Source organism: Pseudophryne corroboree, chromosome 1 (assembly GCF_028390025.1).
Source record: "Pseudophryne corroboree isolate aPseCor3 chromosome 1, aPseCor3.hap2, whole genome shotgun sequence".
In the NCBI taxonomy this organism is placed as follows: Eukaryota; Metazoa; Chordata; class Amphibia; order Anura; family Myobatrachidae; genus Pseudophryne; species Pseudophryne corroboree.
Window position 1 is genome coordinate 486,781,953 of NC_086444.1, and position 23,539 is coordinate 486,805,491.

The window sequence follows — 23,539 nt, forward strand, 5'->3', positions numbered from 1 at the left end:
CGCAAGTTAGAGACTACATTGAAATCTATTTATGTGACCAATGGGACACTACTCAGGCCTACCATTGACTGTTTGTGGGTGAGTAGTGCTTTTGAAAAGTGCTCAGAAAACTTGTCAGTAGAAATTGACACAATAGATAGAGACGAGATACTCCTAACGTTAGGTCATATCAAAGATGATGCTGCGTATATGCTGGAAGCCATGAAAGATATTGGTCTTTTGGGATCAAGAGCCGCTACCATGGCGACTTCAGCACGGAGGGCGTTGTGGATTCGCCAATGGTATGCTGATGCAGATTCCAAAAGGAATATGGAGGCTCTCCCATACAAAGGTGAGGCCTTGTTTGGAGATGGGCTGGATGCTTTAGTTTCTGCGGCTACTGCGGTTAAGTCGACATTCTTGCCTTATGCTCCTGCGCCGGCGAAAAAGACACATCACTCTCAGATGCAGTCCTTTCGGCCCAATAAATACAAAAAGGGTAAAGGTTCCCCTTTCTTTGCGGGTAGAGGAAGGGGAAGACTAAAAAAGCCCACAGTGTCTCCGGGATCACAGGAGCAGAAATCAACCTCTGCTCCTGCCAAATCTTCAGCATGACCCTGGGGTTCCCTTGCGGGAGTCCGCTCTGGTGGAGGCACGTCTGAAACTCTTCAGTCACTTCTGGGTTCAATCTGGCCTGGACCCGTGGGTCATACAAATAGTGTCCCAAGGGTACAAGCTAGAGTTTCAAGACATTCCCCTATGCCGATTTTTCAAATCAACCTTACCAGCTTCTGTCCCGGACAGGGAAGTGGTAGCAGCAGCAATACAAAAATTGTGTCAGGATCAAGTCATCGTCCTGGTTCCCTTGTTACAACAAGGAGAAGGGTTTTATTCAAGCCTATTTGTAGTTCCGAAGCCGGACGGCTCAGTCAGACCGATTCTAAACCTGAAAAATCTGAATCTTTACCTGCAAAGGTTCAAGTTCAAGATGGAATCTCTGAGGGCAGTGATTTCCAGTCTGGAGGAGGGGGAATTCATGGTCTCAGTGGACATAAAGGATACCTACTTACATGTTCCCATTTATCCTCCGCATCAGGCTTATCTGAGATTCGCAGTACAGGATTGTCATTACCAATTTCAGACGTTGCCGTTCAGACACTCCACGGCACCGAGGGTGTTCACCAAGGTGATGGCGGAGATGATGGTCCTCCTTCGACAGCAAGGAGTCAATATAATTCCTTACCTGGACGATCTCCTGATAAAAGCGAGGTCCAGAGAAAGGTTAGTGCAGAACATTGCACTCTCCCTGCACTCTTCAACATCACGGTTGGATCATAAATTTTCCAAAGTCACAATTGGAACTGACAACAAGATTGTCCTTTCTGGGGATGATACTGGACACAGAAGTACAGAGGGTATTTTTTCCAGTAGAAAATGCTCTGGAAATCCAGAGAATGGTCAAACAAATTCTGAAACCAACAAGAGTGTCGATTCACCAATGCATTCGGGTGTTGGGGAAGATGGTAGCAGCCTACGAAGCCTTACAGTTTGGCCGATTCCATGCCAGAGTATTCCAGTGGGACCTATTGGACAAGTGGTCCGGATCCCATCTACACATGCATCAGAGGATAATCCTGTCATCAAAAGCCAGAATTTCGCTCCTGTGGTGGCTACACAGTTCTCACCTCCTAGAGGGACGCAGGTTCGGGATTCAAGACTGGATCCTGGTGACCACAGATGCAAGTCTCTGAGGCTGGGGAGCAGTCACGCAAGGGGAGAGTTTCCAAGGAAGATGGTCAAGTCAAGAAACTTGTCTTCACATAAACATTCTGGAGTTGAGAGCCATTTACAACGGCCTTCTACAAGCGGTGCATCTTCTTCAAGAACAACCCATACAGATCCAGTCGGACAATGTAACAGCAGTCGCGTACATAAACAGGCAGGGCGGAACGAAAAGCAGAGCGGCAATGGCAGAGGTGTCAAAAATCCTCCTCTGGTCAGAAAGACATGCAAGAGCTCTGTCGGCAATTTTCATTCCGGGAGTGGACAACTGGGAAGCAGACTTCCTCAGCAGACACGATCTTCATCCAGGAGAATGGGGCCTCCACCAAGAAGTCTTCGCAGAGGTGACAGGTCTTTGGGGAGTTCCTCAAGTAGACATGATGGCATCTCATCTCAAGAAGAAGCTTCAAAGATATTGTTCCAGGTCAAGAGACCCGCAAGCAATAGCAGTGGACGCACTGGTGACCCAGTGGGTGTTTCGGTCGGTGTATCTGTTCCCTCCACTTCCACTAATACCAAAAGTTCTCAAGATCATCAGAACAAAAGTTCGAGCAATCCTCATTGTCCTAGACTGGCCAAGGAGGGCTTGGTATCCAGATCTTCAGGAGTTGCTCATAGAAGATCCTCGGTCTCTTCCTCTTTGCGAGGACCTGCTGCAGCAGGGGCCGTGCGTGTATCAAGACTTACCGCAGCTACATTTGACGGCATGGCTGTTGAGCGCCGGATCCTAGCCCGAAAGGGTATTCCTAAAGAAGTCATTCCCACTCTTATTCAGGCCAGGAAAGGAGTAACGTCTAAACATTACCACCGTATTTGGAGAAAATATGTGTCTTGGTGTGAAACCAAGAAGGCTCCAAATGAAGAGTTTCAGTTAGGACATTTTCTCCAGGCGGGTGTGGATGCGGGCCTATGATTGGGTTCAATCAAGGTCCAGATTTCGGCCTTGTCCGTTTTCTTTCAGAAACAATTGGCCTCCCTTCCAGAAGTCCAGACATTCGTGAAAGGGGTTCTGCACATCCAACCTCCATTTGTGCCTCCTGTGGCACCATGGGATCTTAACGTGGTGTTGCAGTTCCTTCAATCGGATTGGTTTGAACCTCTACAGGAGATAGAGTTGAAGTTTCTCACTTGGAAAGTGGTCATGCTGTTGGCCTTGGCATCCGCAAGATGGGTATCTGAGTTAGGGGCCTTGTCTCACAAGAGCCCTTATTTGGTTTTCCATGAAGATAGGGCTGAGTTAAGAACTCGTCAGCAATTTCTTCCAAAGGTGGTTTCTTCTTTCTATATAAACCAACCTATTGTGGTGCCAGTGGCTACTGACACCTTCGCTGCTTCAAAGTCTCTGGATGTGGTCAGGGCTTTGAGGATCTATGTCGCAAGAACTGCTCGCATACGGAAAACAGAGGCTCTGTTTGTCCTGTATGCTCCCAACAAGATAGGGTGTCCTGCTTCTAAGCAGACTATTGCGCGCTGGATCAGAGGTACGATTCAGCACGTTCACTCTACAGCAGGATTGCCAATACCAAATTCGATAACTGCCCATTCTACGATGAAGGTGGGCTCATCCTGGCCGGCTGCCCGGGGGGTCTCGGCATTGCAGCTTTGCCGAGCAGCTACTTGGTCAGGGGCAAACACGTTTGCTAAGTTTTACAAGTTTGACACCTTGGCCGATGAGGACCTACAGTTTGGTCAATCGGTGTTGCAGGGTCATCCACACTCTCCCGCCCGTACTGGAGCTTTGGTATAACCCCATGGTACTGAAGTGGACCCCAGCATCCCCTAGGACACATGAGAAAACAGGATTTTAATACCTACCGGTAAATCCTTATCTCCTAGTCCGTAGAGGATGCTGGGCGCCCAGCCCAGTGCGTACTTTACCTGCAGTTGTTAATTTGTTAGAAATGTTTTCAGCTTGGTTGCTGTGATGCTCATGCCCGTTGGCATATGTTTTTTGTTGAATGCCATATGTGCGGCATGGTTGAAGTGTAAGCTGGTATGAATCTCACCATTAACTTAAAAGTAAATCCTTTTCTCAAAATGTCCGTCTCCCTGGGCACAGTTCCTATGCTGAGGTCTGGAGGGGCATAGAGGGAGGAGCCAGTTCACACTCTGAAAAAGTCTTAAAGTGCCCATGGCTCCTGCAGAACCGTCTATACCCCATGGTACTGAAGTGGACCCCGGCATCCTCTACGGACTAGGAGAAAAGGATTTACCGGTAGGTATTAAAATCCTGTTATCTTTCATCTGTCTTTGTAGATTGCAAAGCCTATCGATGAATGGCTGTAAGATTACAGATGATGCCATCACTGCCCTTTTGAAAAAGCATTGTAAAAGGTATGAATTACGGACACAAGGTTCACATATGACAGTTGTGTAGGTCTGTTTGATGTGTGAAAAAAGCTGAATTACTGTTTTAATGTATACTTTTTATTTTACACACAAACGTTTGATTGCACAAAACAATAGTCTGTTCTTATCATTCAATGTTGGTATGTGAGAGTAAAAATAATCTAGAATATTATGAGGCTGATTCAATTACACGTGCAGTGCCACTGGAATTGCTGTGTGAACTGTCTCTCGCTCATTTCTGCTTGTAGCCCATGAACGTGTGAGCAGAAATCAGTGTACAATTTCTTACCGTAATGGCAGGTATGTGCACAGGGCACAAGTCATGAAGCACTGATGGCACCTTACGTGTAGAAAATGGCCCCTCTGAGTCGGTATACACTACAGGTCTGGGCCCATTCAAATGTTCACCAAAAACACCTATTTACATAAATTTGATATTTACATAAATCTGTGATGTTTGCAGATCTGCACATGGCCAGGAGCTGCACTGCATATGTGCAGATCTGTTTCTGCAATGTGGATCACAGTGCCTCAAAAGCCGCAGCATGCTGCAACCATTTGGTGACAGGGAAGAGGCAGCAACAGGCAGCGTTCTGGAAAATGGTGGCGCGTTGGCCTCATTTTCTGGGCGTGCTGAAGCCAGTGGCTGCGTCCTTGGAGTTTGATTTTCCTGGACATCCTGAGTTATCTGAGGGCTACTCAGATGTCCGATGTTCCCGCAGTCGATCCATTGCTGCATCTTCAGGCAAGAGGCGTCTGTTTACAACTCCTGCAGCATTTGCTGCGTACAAAGATACAGTGGTGACAATAGCGTCCACCTCTCAATCAGCCCCTTAATCAGTAAAAGAAGACCTTAGTGAAACCAAATCTTTTTTTTGTGTATGGCTGTATTACATTTTTAGTTAAAGCATATTCTCCTTTATAGAAAAGTGATTTTTTTTTATTATATTAGGTACACAACGTTTAATGTAAAACAAATGAAGGTACCCACAATTCTATAACGTTGCTTTCTTTTGAGCATGGGTATTCCCTGTGTGTTTGATATGTGAAGGCAGCTCTCCCATCTCCTGATAAAACATGTGTGTGTTTTACAGTCTGACTAAAATAGAAATATTTGGCTGTCATGCCCTCAGCACACAATGCTTAATTTCTGTGGCTACGGAGTGTACACATCTGGAGAACCTGAACATTGGCAGAATTCCAAAAGCTACTGATGTATGTCTGGCAAAAATAGCATCCAATCTACAGAAGATATCCACACTAAATTTGACAGGCCTTAATGTGGTAAGTTTTCAGTTTCATGGCCATATGTATAAAGTGGCTGTTCATATCCAAGCTTGCAGAGTTTCTAGCAGTAGCATCTCAAAGAATAATATAAAACCAACATAGTGGTATAGGGAGGACTGAAATAATACACCCTAACAGTGCCCCATTCTCACCTGAAAGATTCTTCTTAGATGTTGTAGTATTGCTTCTAAGTTACAATCATAGGTGTGCGCAGGGGGGGTGCCTGGTGCGCACAGGCACCCCCTAATGTCTGGCACCCAGATCTCACATGCCTGATGCAGCGATCGCTGAACAGGCTGGTTACTGTCCCCTCTGCGCTGCACCCTGTCAGGACTGTATTACTGACCGGACGCCTGGGTTAATCAAGGGTGCCACTGCCACCGGCTTTCAAACTCCTGCCTCCACTTCCATATACAAAAACAGCGTGATGTGATGTGATTACGTCATGCTGCTCGCACGCCCACCCATCACACCCGCCACACGCCCACCTCTCTCCTACGCTATGCCAACGCCAGCCACTGATGAGGAGCAGCATGCAGCCAGTGTTCCTCTTAGGAAGACAAATTCAATACTGACAGGCGGTCGGCAGCAGCATTGACACATCTCTCGTTTTTCCGGCAGCATTAACTAGTCTGCGATTGTCAGTGTCAGTGAGTGACTGACTTGTAAGTAAGCTGCTGCAGCTTGCAGGGGAAAGAGAGGAAGAGCCAGACCAGGCTGAGGAGGAGCAGTGTAATTACAGTGAGTGCCTTCAGGGGTGTTTGTTTGGTGCACACAACAACATCTGACAATGTATCTGCTTTATTAAGATTGGTACAAGGGTGGATATTTTATATTGCGTTGACCGTTAATAGATGGTGCTAGACATGCCCAAAAGGTGGTGCTAGACACACCCCTCCGATGGTGCACCCCCTAATAAAATGTGCTGCGCACGCCTATGGTTACAATATATGAATGCCTACATGAATGAACAGTATGCGGTTAGCATACCGCCTGTCGAGATCCCGGGTGTCACAATACCGATGCCGGGATCACGACAGGGGCACCATACCACCGCTGGTATACCAGTGAGGTAGGTGATTCCCCCTCTATGGGTGTCCACGACACCCATAGAGGGAGACTAGAACCTGTGGTGAGAGTAGCTCGCCACCGAGCCCGCAAGGGGCTTCTTTGCGCTTGCCCCCCAGTCGGCATTCTGCAGCTTGGGATGCCGATGTCGTGATAAACACCAGTACCGGATGAACAGCTGTCTGTTAACTCAGTCTACTCTTGTCCGAGTTGCACAGTGCATGCATCCTGATGGTTATCGCTTAAAGATGCAGATCAAATTGCACACAGAGAGAACCAATTTCGGAAGGCATTTCTAAGTGGTAATAGGGGTGGCTAACCAGATGTGGTCTAAAGGCTCAGTTGCACTGACAAAGGTTGCCATGTTCATAGGAGAATCTACTCCTCCATTGGGTTGGTGCAGTCTTTGATGGTGCGACCCATAATGCGTCTAAATATGCACAGTGATGGATTAGCACCGATGCCAGTGGGCATCACAGAGGAAAGACCCTCAGCTACGGCGTTACCATAAATATGCAGTGATGGCTGAAGCAAAAGACGCAATCCCAGCTGCAACTGCGTCCACCTCTGAATCAGCCCCATGGGTGGAATAAAAAGGGGGTCCTTGGTCCAGTTTTGGACAAGGGATGGGCCTGTGGTTCTTAAGTTGTACTACTGCTAAAAAAAAAAAAAAATGATTAGCTTCATTTACTTCTATTTCTTTTATTTCTGTACTGTAGGTAAGAGATCGCAGTGTTCATCATATTGTAAAACAATGTTCAAAGCTAGAGAATCTGACCCTCAGTTCATGCTCACAAGTGACAGATGTCAGTCTAGTAGAAATCAGCACTTACCTGAGGACAATCAAGTAAGTACAATAGTAAAGATTGATTTACTTTCAGGTTTTTGTGTACTTGCCAATCAGATGTGTATGGATTCCATTTTTTATGTTATTTAACTGAAAATTCAGTTTTTGACCTGACTTCTGCTCATGTTATACAGGCCATCCATTTCTACCTTTTGGGTGACTGAATGGCATAAAACTGTAACTCTCTCTAAGTAATGTATACAAAGGTAATGGACGTAAAAGTAAGAATATTAAGGAAGGCAATATAGTTAAAATACATATATATTGCCTTGTACATACTACAAGTTAGTAGTTATTTCCCCATTTAATTTAAAATTACTTATTTGATACATTCTTATACGTTATATTACTTTGACAGACATTTGTCAATAGCTGGCTTAGAATATAAACATTACTTTCACATATATAAACACATGCCTATTCAAATAGGGGAGTCACACCAACTGCTTTCCAGACAGCTTTGTTTGGCAGTGTTTGGGGTGGCAGTTAGTGTGCCTCACCTATTTAAATTGTGGACTGCGCTGCAGCCCCACCTCTGGAGCTGCCACTGACGCCTAACATAGGGCCTAATTCTGAGTTGATCGCAGCAGCAAATTTGTTAGCAGTTGGGCAAAACCATGTGCACTGCAGGAGGGGAAGATATAACATGTGCAGAGAGAGTTAGATTTAGTTGGGGTGTATTCAAACTGAAATCTAAATTGCAGTGTAAAAATAAGGCAGCCAGTATTTACCCTGCACAGAAACAAAATAACCCAACCAAATCTAACTCTCTCTGCAAATGTTATATCTGCCCCCCCTGCAGTGCACATGGTTTTGCCCAATTGCTAACAAACGTGCTGCTGTGATCAACTCAGAATTACCCCCATAGTACACAGTGGCTTACAATGAACAGAGAAGAAAAGAGATTGTGGAGTGTGAACCAAGAACCATTATTTTGTGAGTGTGAACCAAGAACCACTCTTTACCTTCCAATACATGCCGTTATGTTTATGGATAAAACTCTCCTACATACTGTATGCCTGCTTCATCACGCAAGATTCTGGCCCAGTCGTTTCACTCTTTGGGTGAGATTCAAATGATATATCAATCCAATTTCCTTTCTAAAATGATCTCCGTTATCGCGCATATTGCGCCCATAGGAATCAGGTTTACTGTGTAAAGGGTTGGGTGCCTCGCTACTCCGGGGGTAGCGAGCTGAAATATTAATACAACGTCCCTGAGGGCAGAAACAGAACAAGTGTGGAAAGGGGTGAAAAGATTTGAATCCCGCCCTTTGTATGTCAGGAGACACTTGAGGTTTTGTTGTATATTTTGTTGACCCCCTTTCAGAATCATAAATTAAGTACAAGTTCAGCCAATTTGTAAAATCTGTAATTGCATGCTTTCACCTACCCGTCTCATCATAAGAGATCCACAAAATATGCCCTACTGGTAAGTCCAAGGTCATATGAGAGAGCATGGGGCTAGGTCAACTTTAAACTGCAAACATTTAGGAGGCAATTCAATGAATGGTGTTGACCATGTAGTGCTGGCATTTCAGACAATTCTCAGACACCTCACAGCTGTCATATTGCAGGTTTTTCATCATACCGCATAGAGGAGCACAGGAAAATCTACATTGTTGGTATATTGCAGTAAGCATTAACAGTGTCGGGCCCACTGGGGGAATGCTGTTGTAGGGGCCAATGCTTAAGGGTGTGGCCAGGCTCCAGTGAGGGTGTGGCCAGGCAATACAGAGGTTTGACTAACGATTACAGAGTACATGTTCTGTGCCCCTTGATAAATATATAATAAACCATATTCTTGTGAAGTACAATGTAACATATGTATAATGCATAACTCAAGTGCACCTGGATAAAGTCTGGAACCTGATTCCCAGAGGAGGAGGAGGGCCCACAGGCAGTGGGGCCCACCGGTGGTTTCCCCTGTTCCCCTGTGGGTCATTCCGACCCTGAGCATTAATGTGCACAGACGAACATCATGATCACACATTGCCGCTAATTGAATCCCCCCCTTAATTCTATCTACAATGTGTTTTTGTGGACAGTGGCAAAATTCTACTAGTCGCTTCAAGACACATTTTACACTGTAAGGATAGCATAATGTTTGTGTAATATCTGTAATATCTTCCTTTCTAGATATCTTGATTTAAGTGGGTGTAAAAAGGTATCAGATATAGGAATTCAGGCACTAGCAAGAAGCTGCCAAGAAATTAATTATCTGGATCTTAGTTCTACTGGAGTAGGAAAAAGGGGGTGAGTTTAACTGTTGCCTTAGTATTCATACTTATAGTAAGTTAAATGTAATTATTATTATTTGTCCATAGGCTAACTAGTAGTTATTGTATTTTATAGTGTGTTATTTCTTTAGCTCTACTACTTATAACTGTGCAGACAGATGGAGCAGATTCAGAGTTGAGTATAAATCCATCTGCAGAGCATATTTTTTGCAGGTCTGGCACTGCACATGCTCCACATCCAGAGACTACTTTAGATATACTAAACAGCTGTAATCAGCGGCTTTAACTAATGAGGCCAATCCCGGTAATGAGATAGGTGAGATCCCATGATTTTGGGCAAAAAATGTTGGGATTTGAATCTCGGTATAGGAGCCTCCAAATGCGGGATTAAGCGGTGCATGCACACAATTGTTTTTTTCCAGCGCAGCCCCATACCCGCCGGCCCCTTCCGCCATACCCACCCTCCAGCCTGCTTAAGCAGTAGAGGACCCCAGAGCCGCATGGCGGACATTGATGGTAAGTGACACAACGAGGTGATAGTGTGTCAGTGCCACTGTCACTCAAACTAGCAGCGCCTGCCCAGGCTGCGGCCAGAGAGAGGCTTGCAGATGCTTATTCATCATCACACTCACTGTGCTCCTGCTGCTGCCTGGCCTTCCAGTGCCACCCTGCCTGTGCCCAGTGAGACAGTCATACAGACACAGACAGTGCCTGGCCTGAGATTTATATTTTTCCGGTGGGGCTGGGCCATGGGATGATGATATATATATTATTTTATTTGTGGGGCACATTATTTTTTAGAAAGGGGCACTGAGTAGAATGGTGTAAAGAGAGAAAATGTTAAAGAGGAAAAATAAAGGTGCAAAGAATTGTATAAAATTGGGGTAATTTATGGTTAAATAACAAATAAGAGGTTTCATTTGAAAAAAAAAAAAAAAGGTAGGTTGCAGATTGTAAAAACAGACATAGGTGTATAATAGCTGTAATACAAGAATGAAAACCCTAAAGTGAACTGAAACATACAGTATTGAGAGATGGATATTTTTTGAAGATGAAACATAGTACAGATAAATCAGTGTTCTAAAATGAATAAAATTTACTGATTAAACTGTGTAAAATAAGTACAACATTTAATTTTTTTTTATAATAATAGAATAAGTAGAAAGAACTATGGGGGTAATTCCAAGTTGATCGCAGCAGGAATTTGGTTAGCAGTTGGGCAAAACCATGTGCACTGCAGGGGAGGCAGATATAACATGTGCAGAGAGAGTTAGATTTGGGTGGGGTGTATTCAAACTGAAATCTAAATTGCAGTGCAAAAATAAAGCAGCCAGTATTTACCCTGCACAGAAACAAAATAACCCACCCAAATCTAACTCTCTCTGCAAATGTTATATCTGCCCCACCTGCATTGCACATGGTTTTGCCCAATTGCTAACAAACTTGCTGCTGCGATCAACTCAGAATTACCCCCTAAAAGCAAAAGGCTACAAGTAATGAAACTCGCTTTGTGATTTGCAAGTTTTTTACTGGTTTTCTCAGCAGAAAACCAATATGGCATCGATGCTACGAGATTCAGAAGATTCTCACACTGAACTCGCACCGAGTTTTGGTGAGTGCAAACTCCCAATAAAAATCAAACTCCATTACATCCCCCCTCACCATGGCTTTCATATGACACTTTTTCCTGTCCCTGGTAACATTAGTGCTATTACTGAATGGGAAAAACTTCTACCTATTAGCTGTCATTACTTAGGGATGGTGGATTTGTTTATAGTATAGTAATAGGCATTAAGTTGTGTACCAATTTTGTATCATCTAGCTTTTTCTTTAATGAAGAAAAAAATGTAAAATGTTTGTATTGATACATAGTGCAGCATATTACAAGATGTGCACACCAGATACTACAATCTTAATTTTTAAACTGTATAAATAAATTTTTTAGAACTGAATTTAATACAAAGTTATATTAATATAAAAAATGTAAAAAGATATCTAAATGACCACTTACAGTTTGTATCAGTGTGGCTACTGCTCCTGAGCACCTGTAAGAAAACCTTTCGTTTCTATAGAGAATCTTCTGCTTTTACGTTATGATACACAGATATCATTTTGCTGTTGCAGTAATAGATATAAACATTTTATTTACTTTGCCATTTTTTTTTTTAAATTCATGATGTAAATATGTTTAGTTCCTACAATAATTAGTGTATTAGACATGTTCCCCCACAGAGATAAGATGTGCGTCACTGGATTCCATGAGAACAGGACAGTATAATGAGGGTATTAATCTCTTCATCACAAGAGCCCACTAATTAAAATAGAGACATAAGGAAAGGACTGTAAGAGCTTTTCAGAACATTTTCAATTTCCATTTTTGAATTACAGTATATTAGTTTTCTCAGTTGGGAGAGAAGGGCTACTATGGCAACAAGTGCTCTTTGATTCATGCATCATTTTGTTCCTATATTGTATATATCATGCCCACTTTACTGCATTTTCGTGTGTTGCCAAAAGTTAATATTGGGGCTGTTTCTTCACGCTGTGCCATCAGGATGCCAGTTATTAGGGGAATGTATGGATCACAACACTCGGAAACCACTTTCTCCCTCCTCCATACTCAACACCCCAATTTGTCTGTATACTTAATCAGAGCTTCCCAAACTCTTGCAGGTTTTAAGGATATTTATGCTTGAGCACAGGTGACTTAATTAGTACCTCAGTCAATCTGATGGAACCAAGCATGGATACACTCTGGACTGTAATGTTGGAGTTTGGGAAACTGACTTAACTCAATATAGTCCCTTGTGCCACATAACATGTATCATTCCTACACCAATAATAAATATGCTTTAAACCATAATCTGTTCAGCAGATGCATTTCTTTTATACAAATAAAAAAATTAGACTAGAAGCCTCTCTCCAGCCCATTAGGGCTGGAGTGGGTTGCAGTAGGTCCAGGGAGACTGCTGCCACTGAGTGCAGCAGTCTCCGCTGGCTGGTAGGGGGGTAAGCGATTGCTTCCTGGATCTATCCCTGGCTGAGGAGCACATGGCGCCCCCTACTGTAGGTTGGCGCCACTTCACATTGCATAAAAAGTATTTCCTACACTTATTTTTTTGTAAAGCGGGAGTGGCCACACTTCTGCAATCAGGCCACTCCGCCTTTCATTACCGGTGCACAGGAATCTTTTCCACAGCCCTAGGTGATGAAGGATCATTGCACTGAAAAAATAATAACATTTTTATTAACCTGGAAGCTCAGCTGGGTAGGTTTGTTCAGCTGAAACAAATTCTGGTCAGACAGTATAAACATTGTGCATACATCCTTCATATTAATACATTTATGCACCTACACTTATCAGTTTAGCAAAGTGGTTCTAAAGCAATAACATTTTAAGCAAAATTTAATAAATTGTCACAAAAACAGGATTTTGATACCTACCGGTAAATCCTTTTCTCCTAGTCCGTAGAGGATGCTGGGGTCCACTTCATGACCATGGGGTATAGAAGGTTCCGCAGGAGCCATGGGCACTCTTAAGACTTTTCAATGGGTGTGAACTGGCTCCTCCCTCTATGCCCCTCCTCCAGACCTCAGTTGTAGGAACTGTGGCCAGGGAGATGGGACTTTTCGAGGAAAGGATTTACTTTAAACTAGTGGTGAGATACATACCAGCTCACACCTCAACCATGCCGCACAACATGGCATTCAACAGAACACACACCAACAGGCATGAACCAAATACAGCAACATGCTGAAACTAATATAACACAACATATGTAACTCTAATAACAAAACTGCAGGTAAAGTACGCACTGGGACGGGCGCCCAGCATCCTCTACGGACTAGGAGAAAAGGATTTACCGGTAGGTATCAAAATCCTGTTTTCTCATACGTCCTAGAGGATGCTGGGGTCCACTTCATGACCATGGGGTTTATACCAAAGCTCCAGTATGGGCGGGAGAGTGCGGATGACCCTGCAACACCGATTGACCGAACTTGAGGTCTTCATCGGCCAAGGTGTCAAACTTGTAGAATTTAGCAAATGTGTTTGACCCTGACCAAGTAGCTGCTCGGCAAAGTTGCAATGCCAAGACCCCCCGGGCAGCCGCCCAGGCTGAGCCCACCTTCCTAGTGGAATGGGCCTTCAGCGTCGTCGGTAACGGCAATCCAGCCGCAGTATGAGCGTGCTGAATCGTATTTCTGATCCAACGCGCAATAGTCTGCTTGGAAGCAGGACACCCAATCTTGTTGGGAGCATACAGGACATACAAAGACTCTGTTTTCTGTATTCGAGCTGTTCTAGCGACATAAATCTGCAAAGCCCTAACCACATCTAGAGACTTTGACTCAGTGGACGTGTCAGTAACTACTGGCACCACAATAGGTTGGTTTATGTGGAAAGATGAAACCACCTTTGGAAGAAAATGTTGACGAGTCCTCAACTCTGCCCTATCTTCATGGAAGATCAGGTAAGGGCTCTTGTGAGACAAGGCCCCCAATTCAGACACCCGCCGCGCAGATGCTAATGCCAAAAGCATCACCACTTTCCAAGTGAGAAACTTCAACTCTATCTCTTGTAGAGGCTCAAACCAATCTGATTGAAGGAACTGCAACACCACGTTAAGGTCTCATGGTGCCACTGGAGGCACAAATGGAGGCTGGATGTGCAGAACCCCTTTCACGAAGGTCTGAACCTCTGGAAGAGAGGCCAATTGTTTTTGGAAGAACACTCTAAAGGCCGAAATCTGTACCTTGATTGATGCCAATCGTGGGCCCGCCTCCACACCAGCCTGCCGAAAATGGAGAAAACGTCCCAACTCAAACTCTTCCGTAGGAGCCTTCTTGGATTCACACCAAGACACATATTTTCTCCAAATACGGTGGTAATGTTTCGACGTTACTCCTTTCCTGGCCTGAATAAGGGTGGGGATGACTTCCTTGGGAACACCCTTTTGGGCTAGGATCCGGCGCTCAACAGCCATGCCGTCAAACGTAGCCGCGGTAAGTCTTGATACATGCACGGCCCCTGCTGCAGCAGGTCCTCGTGAAGAGGAAGAGGCCGAGGATCTTCTATGAGCAACTCCTGAATATCTGGGTACCAAGCCCTCCTTGGCCAGTCTGGGACAATGAAGATTGTTCAAACTCTTGTTTTTCTTATGATCCTGAGCACTTTTGGGATCAGCGGAAGTGGAGGGAAGACATACACCAACCGGAACACCCACTGGGCCACCAGTACATCCACTGCTATTGCTCGAGGGTCTCTCGACCTGGAACAATATTTCTGAAGCTTCTTGTTGAGACGAGATGCCATCATGTCTACTTGAGGAACTCCCCAAAGACTTGTCACCTCTGTGAAGACTTCTTGGTGTAGGCCCCACTCTCCTGGATGGAGATCGTGTCTGCTGAGGAAGTCTGCTTCCCAGTTGTCTACTCCCAGAATGAAAATTGCCGACAGAGCCTTTACATATCTTTCTGCCCAGAGGAGGATCTTCGTCACCTCTGCCATTGCCGCTCTGCTTTTCGTTCTGCCCTTCCTGTTTATGTACGCGACTGCTGTTACATTGTCAGATTGGATCTGCACGGGATGATCTTGAAGAAGATGTACTGCTTGTTGAAGGCCGTTGTAAATGGCTCTCAATTCCAGCACGTTTATGTGAAGGCAGGCTTCCTGACTTGACCATTTTCCCTGGAAGCTTTCTCCCTGAGTGACAGCTCCCCAGCCTCGGAGACTTGCATCCGTGGTTACCAGGAGCCAGTCCTGAATCCCGAACCTGCGTCCCTCTAGTAGGTGAGAACTGTGTAGCCACCACAGGAGTGAAATCCTGGCTTTTGACGACAGGATTATCTTCCAGTGCATGTGTAGGTGGGATCCTGACCACTTGTCCAACAGGTCCCACTGGAATACCCTGGCATGGAACCTGCCAAACTGTATGGCCTCGTAGGCCGCCACCATCTTCCCCAACAACCGAATGCACTGATGGATCGACACACTCGATGGTTTCAATATCTGTTTTACCATTTTCTGGATTTCCAGAGCCTTTTCCACCAGAAGAAATACTCTCTGAACTTCTGTGTCCAGAATCATCCCGAGAAAAGACAATCTTGTTGTCGGTTCCAACTGTGACTTTGGATAATTTATGATCCAACCGTGTTGTTGAAGTATTGACAGGGAAAGTGTGATGTTTTGTAACAACTGCTCCCTGGATCTCGCCTTTATCAGGAGATCGTCTAGATAAGGAATTATATTGACTCCTTTTTGACGCAGGAGAACCATCATCTCCGCCATCACCTTGGTGAATACCCTTGGCACCGTGGAGAGACCGAAAGGTAACGTCTGGAATTGGTAATGGCAATCCTGAACCGTGAATCTCAGATAAGCCTGGTGAGGAGGATAAATGGGAACATGCATGTAAGCATCTTTTATGTCTACAGACACCATGTAGTCCCCCTCCTCCAGACTGGAAATCACTGCCCTCAGTGATTCAATTTTGAACTTGAATCGTTTCAAGTTGAGATTCATATTTTTCAGGTTTCGGATTGGTCTGACCGAGCCGTCCGGCTTCGGAACTACAAAAAGGCTTGAATAAAACCCCTCCCCTTGTTGTGACAAGGTACCAGGACTATGACCTGATCCTGACATCATTTTTGGATTGCCGCTGTTACTGCTTCCCTTTCTGGAAGAGAAGCTGGCAAGGTCGATTTGAAAAATCAGCATGGGGGAACGTCTTGAAACTCCAGCTTGTATTCCTGGGACACTATTTGCAACACCCAGGGATCCAGGCCAGACAGAATCCAACCTTGGCTGAACAGTTTGAGACGTGCCCCTACCCGAGCGGCCTCCCGCAAAGGAGCCCCAGCGTCATGCTGAAGATTTGGCAGAAGTAGGGGTAGCCTTCTGCTCCTGGGAACCTGAAGCTGCTGTGGACTTCTTTCCCTTTCCCCTTCCCCTACCCGCAAAGAAGGGGGAACCTCTCGCTTTTTTGTATTTATTGGGCCGAAAGGACTGCATGTGCGGGTGATATCTTTTTGTGCCGGTGCAGGCGCAGAAAGCAAAAATGTTGACTTACCTGCGGTAGCCGTCGAGACTAACGCATCCAGTCCATCGCCAAATAAGGCCTCACCTTTGTATGGGAGAGCCTCCATATTTCTTTTGGAATCTGCATCCGCGTTCCACTGGCGACTCCACAATGCCTGCCCAGCCGATACTGCCATGGTTGCGGCTTGTGAACTCAAGAGTCCAATATCTTTCATCGCTTCTAGCATGTTTGCAGCAGCATCTTTGATATTCCCTAACTTAAGGAGTATCTCACCTTTATCAATCGTGTCAATTTCTGATGACACGCTTTCTGACCATTTTTCAATAGCGCAACTCACCCACGCACAAGCAATTGTGGGCCTGAGCAGCGTACCATTGGCAACATAAATGGATTTCAATGTAGTTTCCATCTTTCGGTCTGCCGGCTCTTTTAGTGAAGCCGTGCCAGGTGCAGGGAGAATTACCTTCTTTGTTAACCTGGATAGTGCACTGTCTAACACAGGGGGTGACTCCCATTTTCCGTGTCCTCCACCGGGAAAGGATAAGCTATCTGAATTCTCTTGGGAATACGAAATTTATTTTCGGGATTCACCCACATCCCTTCAAATAGTGTATTAAGCTTGTGGGAAGGAGGGAAAGTGACCTTAGATTTCTTTTCTTTATAGAAATAAGCCTTCTCCTGAGGTACAGGAGTGGCTTCCGTGACTTCCAGAACTTCCCTTATAGCCACAATCATATATTGTATATTTTTTTGCAAATTTATGATCTATTTCTCTGGAGTCACTATCGTCGACACAAGAATCAGTGTCCGTGTCGGTATCAGTATTCACAATATTCGCAAATGGTCTCTTATGTGACCAAGAGGGGTCGCCTGCGGATGGAAGAACAGAGCCCTGAAAAATCACATTCTCCACAGATTTTCTCCAGCACTCACCATGAGATTCAGACTTATCTAATCTCCTATTGATATGATGCATACTATCACGTATTTATTTCACCCATGCAGGCTCTTGGTGTGCCTGCAGCGCCACCACATTACACTTCTGTGTCCCTAAAATGGTTTCCTCCGGGGAGGAACTCCCTGCCTTTGACATGTCTTACACACGTGTACAACACACACACACACAGACACACTGGGACTTATAGGGGACAGACCCACAGTAAAATCTGTCAGAGGGACACAGTTTAGAAGCAGCCAGTTCACAATCCCAGCGCCATTATCTCATGCCTGAGAACACAGAATGCCCACTGACATCCAGCACTTTTTACACAGTAAAACACACTTGTAAAGCACCAAATTCGCTTGTGCCCCCCCTGTTTTGCACCCTGATACTTGTAGTTAGAAGTGAAGGAGGACCAGCGATGTCTCTGCAGCCTGAGGAGAGAGAACATGGCACTGAGCAGTGTGCTGGCTGCCTGAGGAAGAAGCTCCGCCCTTTTTACCTCAGAAACTTTTCATAATATTTATACTGGTGGGGGTAGGGCTGTGCCTGGGCATATTATGCCCCCTTTTTGCCAGTTTATAGAGGTGTTTTTGCTGCCCAGGGTGCCCTTCCCCCCCCCCCCCCTGCGCTCTGCAGTGCCTGTGTGTGTGGGCAGCAATGGTGTGCTGCGCTCCCGCCAGCCGCGCTGTACCTCAGCCGTCACTTTTCTTGATAGAAGATCTGTCTTCGTCTACTCACCTGTCTTCTGGCTCTGTGAGGGGGGTGACGGCGTGCTGTGGGAGTGAGCATCTAGGCACGGCTAGCGTTCAGTTCCCTCCAGGAGCTAATGGTGTCCTGTCAGCCAGAAGCAGAGCCATGAAACTCTTCAGGAAGTTGGTTCCTACTTCTGGCCCCTTAGTCCCACGAAGCAGGGAGTCTGTTGCCAGCAGTTCTCCCTGAAAATAAAAAACCTAACATAAGTCTTTTCAGAGAAAATCAGTAGAGCTCCTCAGAGTGCATCCAGTCTGCCTGAGCACATTTCTAAAACTAAGGTCTGGAGGAGGGGCATAGAGGGAGGAGCCAGTTCACACCCATTGAAAAGTCTTAAGAGTGCCCATGGCTCCTGCGGAACCGTCTATACCCCATGGTCATGAAGTGGACCCCAGCATCCTCTAGGATGTATGAGAAATCAACAATACACTACAGGAAACAATGTAGTCACTTATAAATGACTTTAACCTTGGAGCTCCGCAAAATAAGATATCGAAGTCCGATACACTGGAGCTCAATGGTGCACTTTCAAGAACCAATGTGGACTGTGAATTTATTATCATCATTACTGGGTATGCAATGTACTTTTAAAGCAAGGATTGAAAACTGTAAGCATTGCCCAGGCAGTAGCTAATGTTACTTAGTCCTGTATAGAAAACCAATTGCAGCGCAATGATACTCTCAATTGATGCTTTGTGGCTTTCCTAGTGTTTGGCAACAGAGTTTCCTCCTTACTGTGCTCCAGATAGTCTTGAATGAATGCTGGAGAATTTGCTGACTTTTTACATTAATACCCTGGCATCGCTCTTTAATGGAAGATTAGACGCTTCACTTTTCCTTTTATGCAGGGGTTAAATACTCTTCTTTTGCACTACTACTAGTTCTAGGTTGCCTAGGAGGTGCAGCAAGAAACTGAACCCGTTTATAAGGTTTAGTGGCTAGTTAGCACTTTATTCAGCCAGTCTCTATTAACCTGTGGTGATTCCCATCTGGTGTGAAATGCCTGGGTGTAAACTACTATACCTCTCCAGACTTTGGTAATATCCTTTGCAATAACATAGCCCATCAGGGAAGCTGCTCCTTCTCCCCGGTGGGTTTGCCTCCAAGCCACTGGCCATAAGCTGTCTTATAAAAGAATGGGGTCTGCCTCTTGCACAAACACTGTCTGGCTGTGTGGCCCGCCTCTGCCTGGTCCCTTAATCTCCGTCACTCACCGCTCATTGTTAGGGTCTTTGAGAGGCAGCTGCCGGTAGGGATGGCCATCGGTGGGTTATCCGTCAATGGTACCATTGATGGATAACTTCGATTGTATAAAACCATCTGTAAGGGAACCATCAATGGTTTCACCCACCAACGGTCATCCCTGCTTTACTAAGGAATGGGCTGTTGGGTCAATCAATGGCGGGGGGTGGTACTTTGTGAGGGTCAGGGGCAGAGCTATGCTCCATTTCCTGACACATTATAGAAAAATAAACCTATTGGATTGTTCTTTACCGTCAATGGCGGAAAACCATAATTTTCTCCCCCATCAATGACAAAGGTATCCACATTGGTAGTAGACCATTTATGATTTTAAATCATCAGTGGTCAATGGCCATCCCTAGCTGGTCACAGGTCATGATGCGGGGGCCCCTAGAACTAGGCCCCTTACATATGTCCTGGCTGTACCCCTCTGGTGGCTGAAATGCATACAGGTACTAACATCCCTAAAGGGCCCCATACACTAGAATGATATGTCCCGATTTCATTCAATTTCGGGCATTTGGGATGATATATCGGGTGAAATCAGACATTTTGGATGTTTCCAATCCGTTCCGATGCGCGTTCCCGTGAGGGTCGGATCGGCTCCCCAAGATTGTTAGTGCTGCACTCGTGATATGTTGGTTCCAACAGGCATGGCTGGGATCGCATATGTTATATCGCATGCAAAATGTACCAAATCATATGGAATCGTATGGAACCACTCTCGGGAAGCTCCCGGGAGAGTTCATGGGAAATCGCCTCCAACTTCAGCCTCAGACATATCGTTGTAGTGTATGGGGCCCCTAACAACTTGTCATGTTTCCCTGATTGCAGCGTAAGTGCAAAGGAAGATAGTATTTTTTTGTCCATACAGAGAGCTGTACACATCATTAAACGCATCCACCACTGCAACACCCACATATGTATCTGTTCATCATCATCATCATCATCATCATCATCATCATCATCATCATCATCAGCATGTATTTACACCTGCCATGTAGCAAGTGTAAAAGATACACCTAAGTGGTGTTTATGCGTGTTTCTGCAGGTCTGCATGAGCCACATTTACACAAACACGTCTTTACTGTATCCAAAATATATGCTTCTTCTAGAGGCTCAGGCAGGTGTAACTGTGCAAATCTACATAGGCGCATATGTGTGCGACTACTCTCTGGGCATACATGCAGGAGACCGATGTCAGGCTAAATACACTACATAATCTGGCATACAGCCCACTTGTATCATGCCCATAGAGTGTGTCAGACAGGAAGTCAACCTCTTGCATTATCTGCAATGTGCATGAAAATATAGCATATAAACACTGAGTACAGACATACCCATGTTATGCTTATGGAAACATCTCAGATTTAGAAAAAACATAGCACAAATAGTATATAAAACTAGTTTTGTTTTTTTTAACCTTTTTTTTAGGTTTATTTCCTGATTTTCTCTGTTACTGTTTGCTACATGTATTTTTGGGTATATACTGTATTTTTTGTCAAGGATATATTAAAAATATTTCCAACAATAATTTTTGCTCATTTAAATAAATGAAACATGTATTCACAGTACTGTGATGGGTTATTTCTTGCAGTGTGTGTTTGCTAGCCAGCTATTGCTATGCCACCCTGGAATGCCTCAAACTCAGTTTCTGCAAGGCAGTGACAGCTGACGCCGTTGAAAAGCTTTGCAAAAATTGTAAAAGGTACGATAAGACCATGCTAATTAAATGAAATTAACTAAAATATAAATGAATGTGTTCTAATTAATTATGGGATGCATTGTTTTAGTATCTGCACTGATTTGTATATGTGGCCAGATTTTGAAACACAAACACATTTTATATTTTCCTGAGTCTGACCATTTCTTTTAAGCAATGTAACCCCTCTCTCACCACCCAGGGGTAATTAATACATACGTGCCTCCACCCAAGCTATATTATATCCGCCTTGCTTGGGTAAGCCTGATAGGCAATCTGAGCCCTACATGTAGGCGTGTTAGATTACAATTGTACTATTTTAAACAGTACCATGACATTTACACCTGAAATTGTTGCTGTATAAGAATACCTGTATTCTTTGTCTGCTTTCACAAAGAATATTACACTGGAATGTTATTCAATAGGCAAGTACATAGGTTTTAATGTAAGCACATAGGTATAATAACATTGCCAACATTAACATTTATCTAATAGTTGCACCGTATGTAGTTGTAGAACACACAGATATGCCCTATTAAATACAAATATCCAATGCATGCAATACATTAAGGTGGGGACAACAAAACAAAAATCATAACTATAAAACCAGGTTCAAATTGGTCTCACTGTGTACTGCAGTAACGTCAGTGCACTTATGTTGGGACCCTTTAAAGAAGATCCTAAGTTCATACTTACCTTTTTTCAATTTCTCCTCTCCGGGAAAAGCCCCCAGATCGGAAAAATGACGCGATTCGCGGGTTCACGGGAAGGGCTAAAATGATGCGATTCGCGTCATTTGAACCCCTTCCCCTCCCCACAGACCCACGAATACGGGAGAGGATGTCTCCATCCTGCCCGCATCACTAGGGTGCGAGCAGGATGCGGGAGACCTGCCTACTCTTTCGGGGTTGCGGGGGGCTACCCCAAAAAGCGGGAGCCTCCCGCAGCTTCCGGGAGAGTAGACAAGTATGCCTAAGTTTAGTTAGCGGTGAGAAATTTTTCAGTATTTCACTAGTTCCACAGTGAAGGATTAGTTAGCACTGTATTTACTGTATATTTTTGCTTCTCCTTGTAAGCCTAAACTGAGTTTGAAGTTTTATTTCTCTGTTTAACAAACTCTTTCGTTGAATGTAGAAATGTTACTGATTCACGCAGAAAATTACAATTCACCTACTCAATATAGCTGAGTTTAATCCCCTTCAGGAAAGAGTTCAGTCTCTTTACATTTAATTCACTCCTCCGTAAAACTTAACTGTAACCACCAAATAAATATTTCCTTTCCAGTTCTTAACTTTGCTTTAAATATTAGTAGCTACATTTGTTTAAAATCCAGAAAGGCAGCATATTTTCTTCATCTGTCTCAGATCTTATTTACGAACCTCTCATTTACTATATGGAGTCACACAGGCAGCTACTCTATGCTCCTGCTACTCTTCTACTAACTTTTGTATAGTTCTGTTAGCTACTCTTCACTCTGCAACTCTTCACTCTGCAACCACTATTGGTTGACATGGACACATGGTCGACACATGAAAATGGTCGACACATGGTCGACACATGAAAAGGTTGACATGAGTTTTTTAACTTTTTTTTCTTTTGGGGAACTTTTCCATACTTTACGATCCACGTGGACTACGATTGGAACGGTAATCTGTGCCGAGCAAAGCGGTAGCGGAGCGAAGGCACCATGCCCGAAGCATGGCGAGCGAAGCGAGCCATGCGAGGGGACGCTGTGCACTAATTTGGGTTCCCGGTTACTTTACGCAAAAAATGACACAAAAAAAGTTAAAAAACTCATGTCGACCTTTTCATGTGTCGACCATGTGTCCATGTCGACCATGTCAATGTCGACCAATAGTGGTCGACCTAATGACTGTCGACCATAACATGGTCGACCATTCATACCGGAACCCTTATTATGTGAGCTGAGTAATGTAGCTACCTCTACAAAGTTTATGAACCTCTGTAGATGAGCTCAATTATATTTCATGCAGCTATACTGTACTTTATTTTCTTGGATGAACTGTCACTTAGCTGCTATAATAGCTATAAAGTATTAGTCTAAGATATTTACTCCTTTGAAGTTACAAGTGCGTGCAACATTAGCTGCAGGGCAGGGGCTGTCACTTTGCCTTGGTGTAGCTGGGGTGAGTACAGGATTATATATAATATAGATATAAATATAAATATATAACTATACAATAAGCAATATGAATACAGTATAGCCAGTGCTGGAAAGGTATGCATGGGGATGAATGCAAACACAGTTATTAAGCACTTGGATATCAGACAGGCAGACATCTTATTGGTT

At 44.4% G+C, this 23,539-nt stretch overlaps 1 protein-coding gene across 2 annotated transcripts in view; it reads left to right on the top strand.

Annotated features, from left to right (window-relative positions):
* Positions 1–23,539, top strand: part of LOC134895092 (uncharacterized) — a 253,869-nt gene that overhangs the window by 229,231 nt on the left and 1,099 nt on the right. For both annotated transcript variants that reach the window (XM_063913810.1, XM_063913811.1), the window contains 5 exons: positions 4,018–4,095; positions 5,205–5,394; positions 7,185–7,312; positions 9,451–9,567; positions 21,124–21,234. In XM_063913810.1, coding sequence (XP_063769880.1) covers positions 4,018–4,095; positions 5,205–5,394; positions 7,185–7,312; positions 9,451–9,567; positions 21,124–21,234 — 624 coding nt within the window. The remainder of the gene's footprint in view (positions 1–4,017; positions 4,096–5,204; positions 5,395–7,184; positions 7,313–9,450; positions 9,568–21,123; positions 21,235–23,539) is intronic.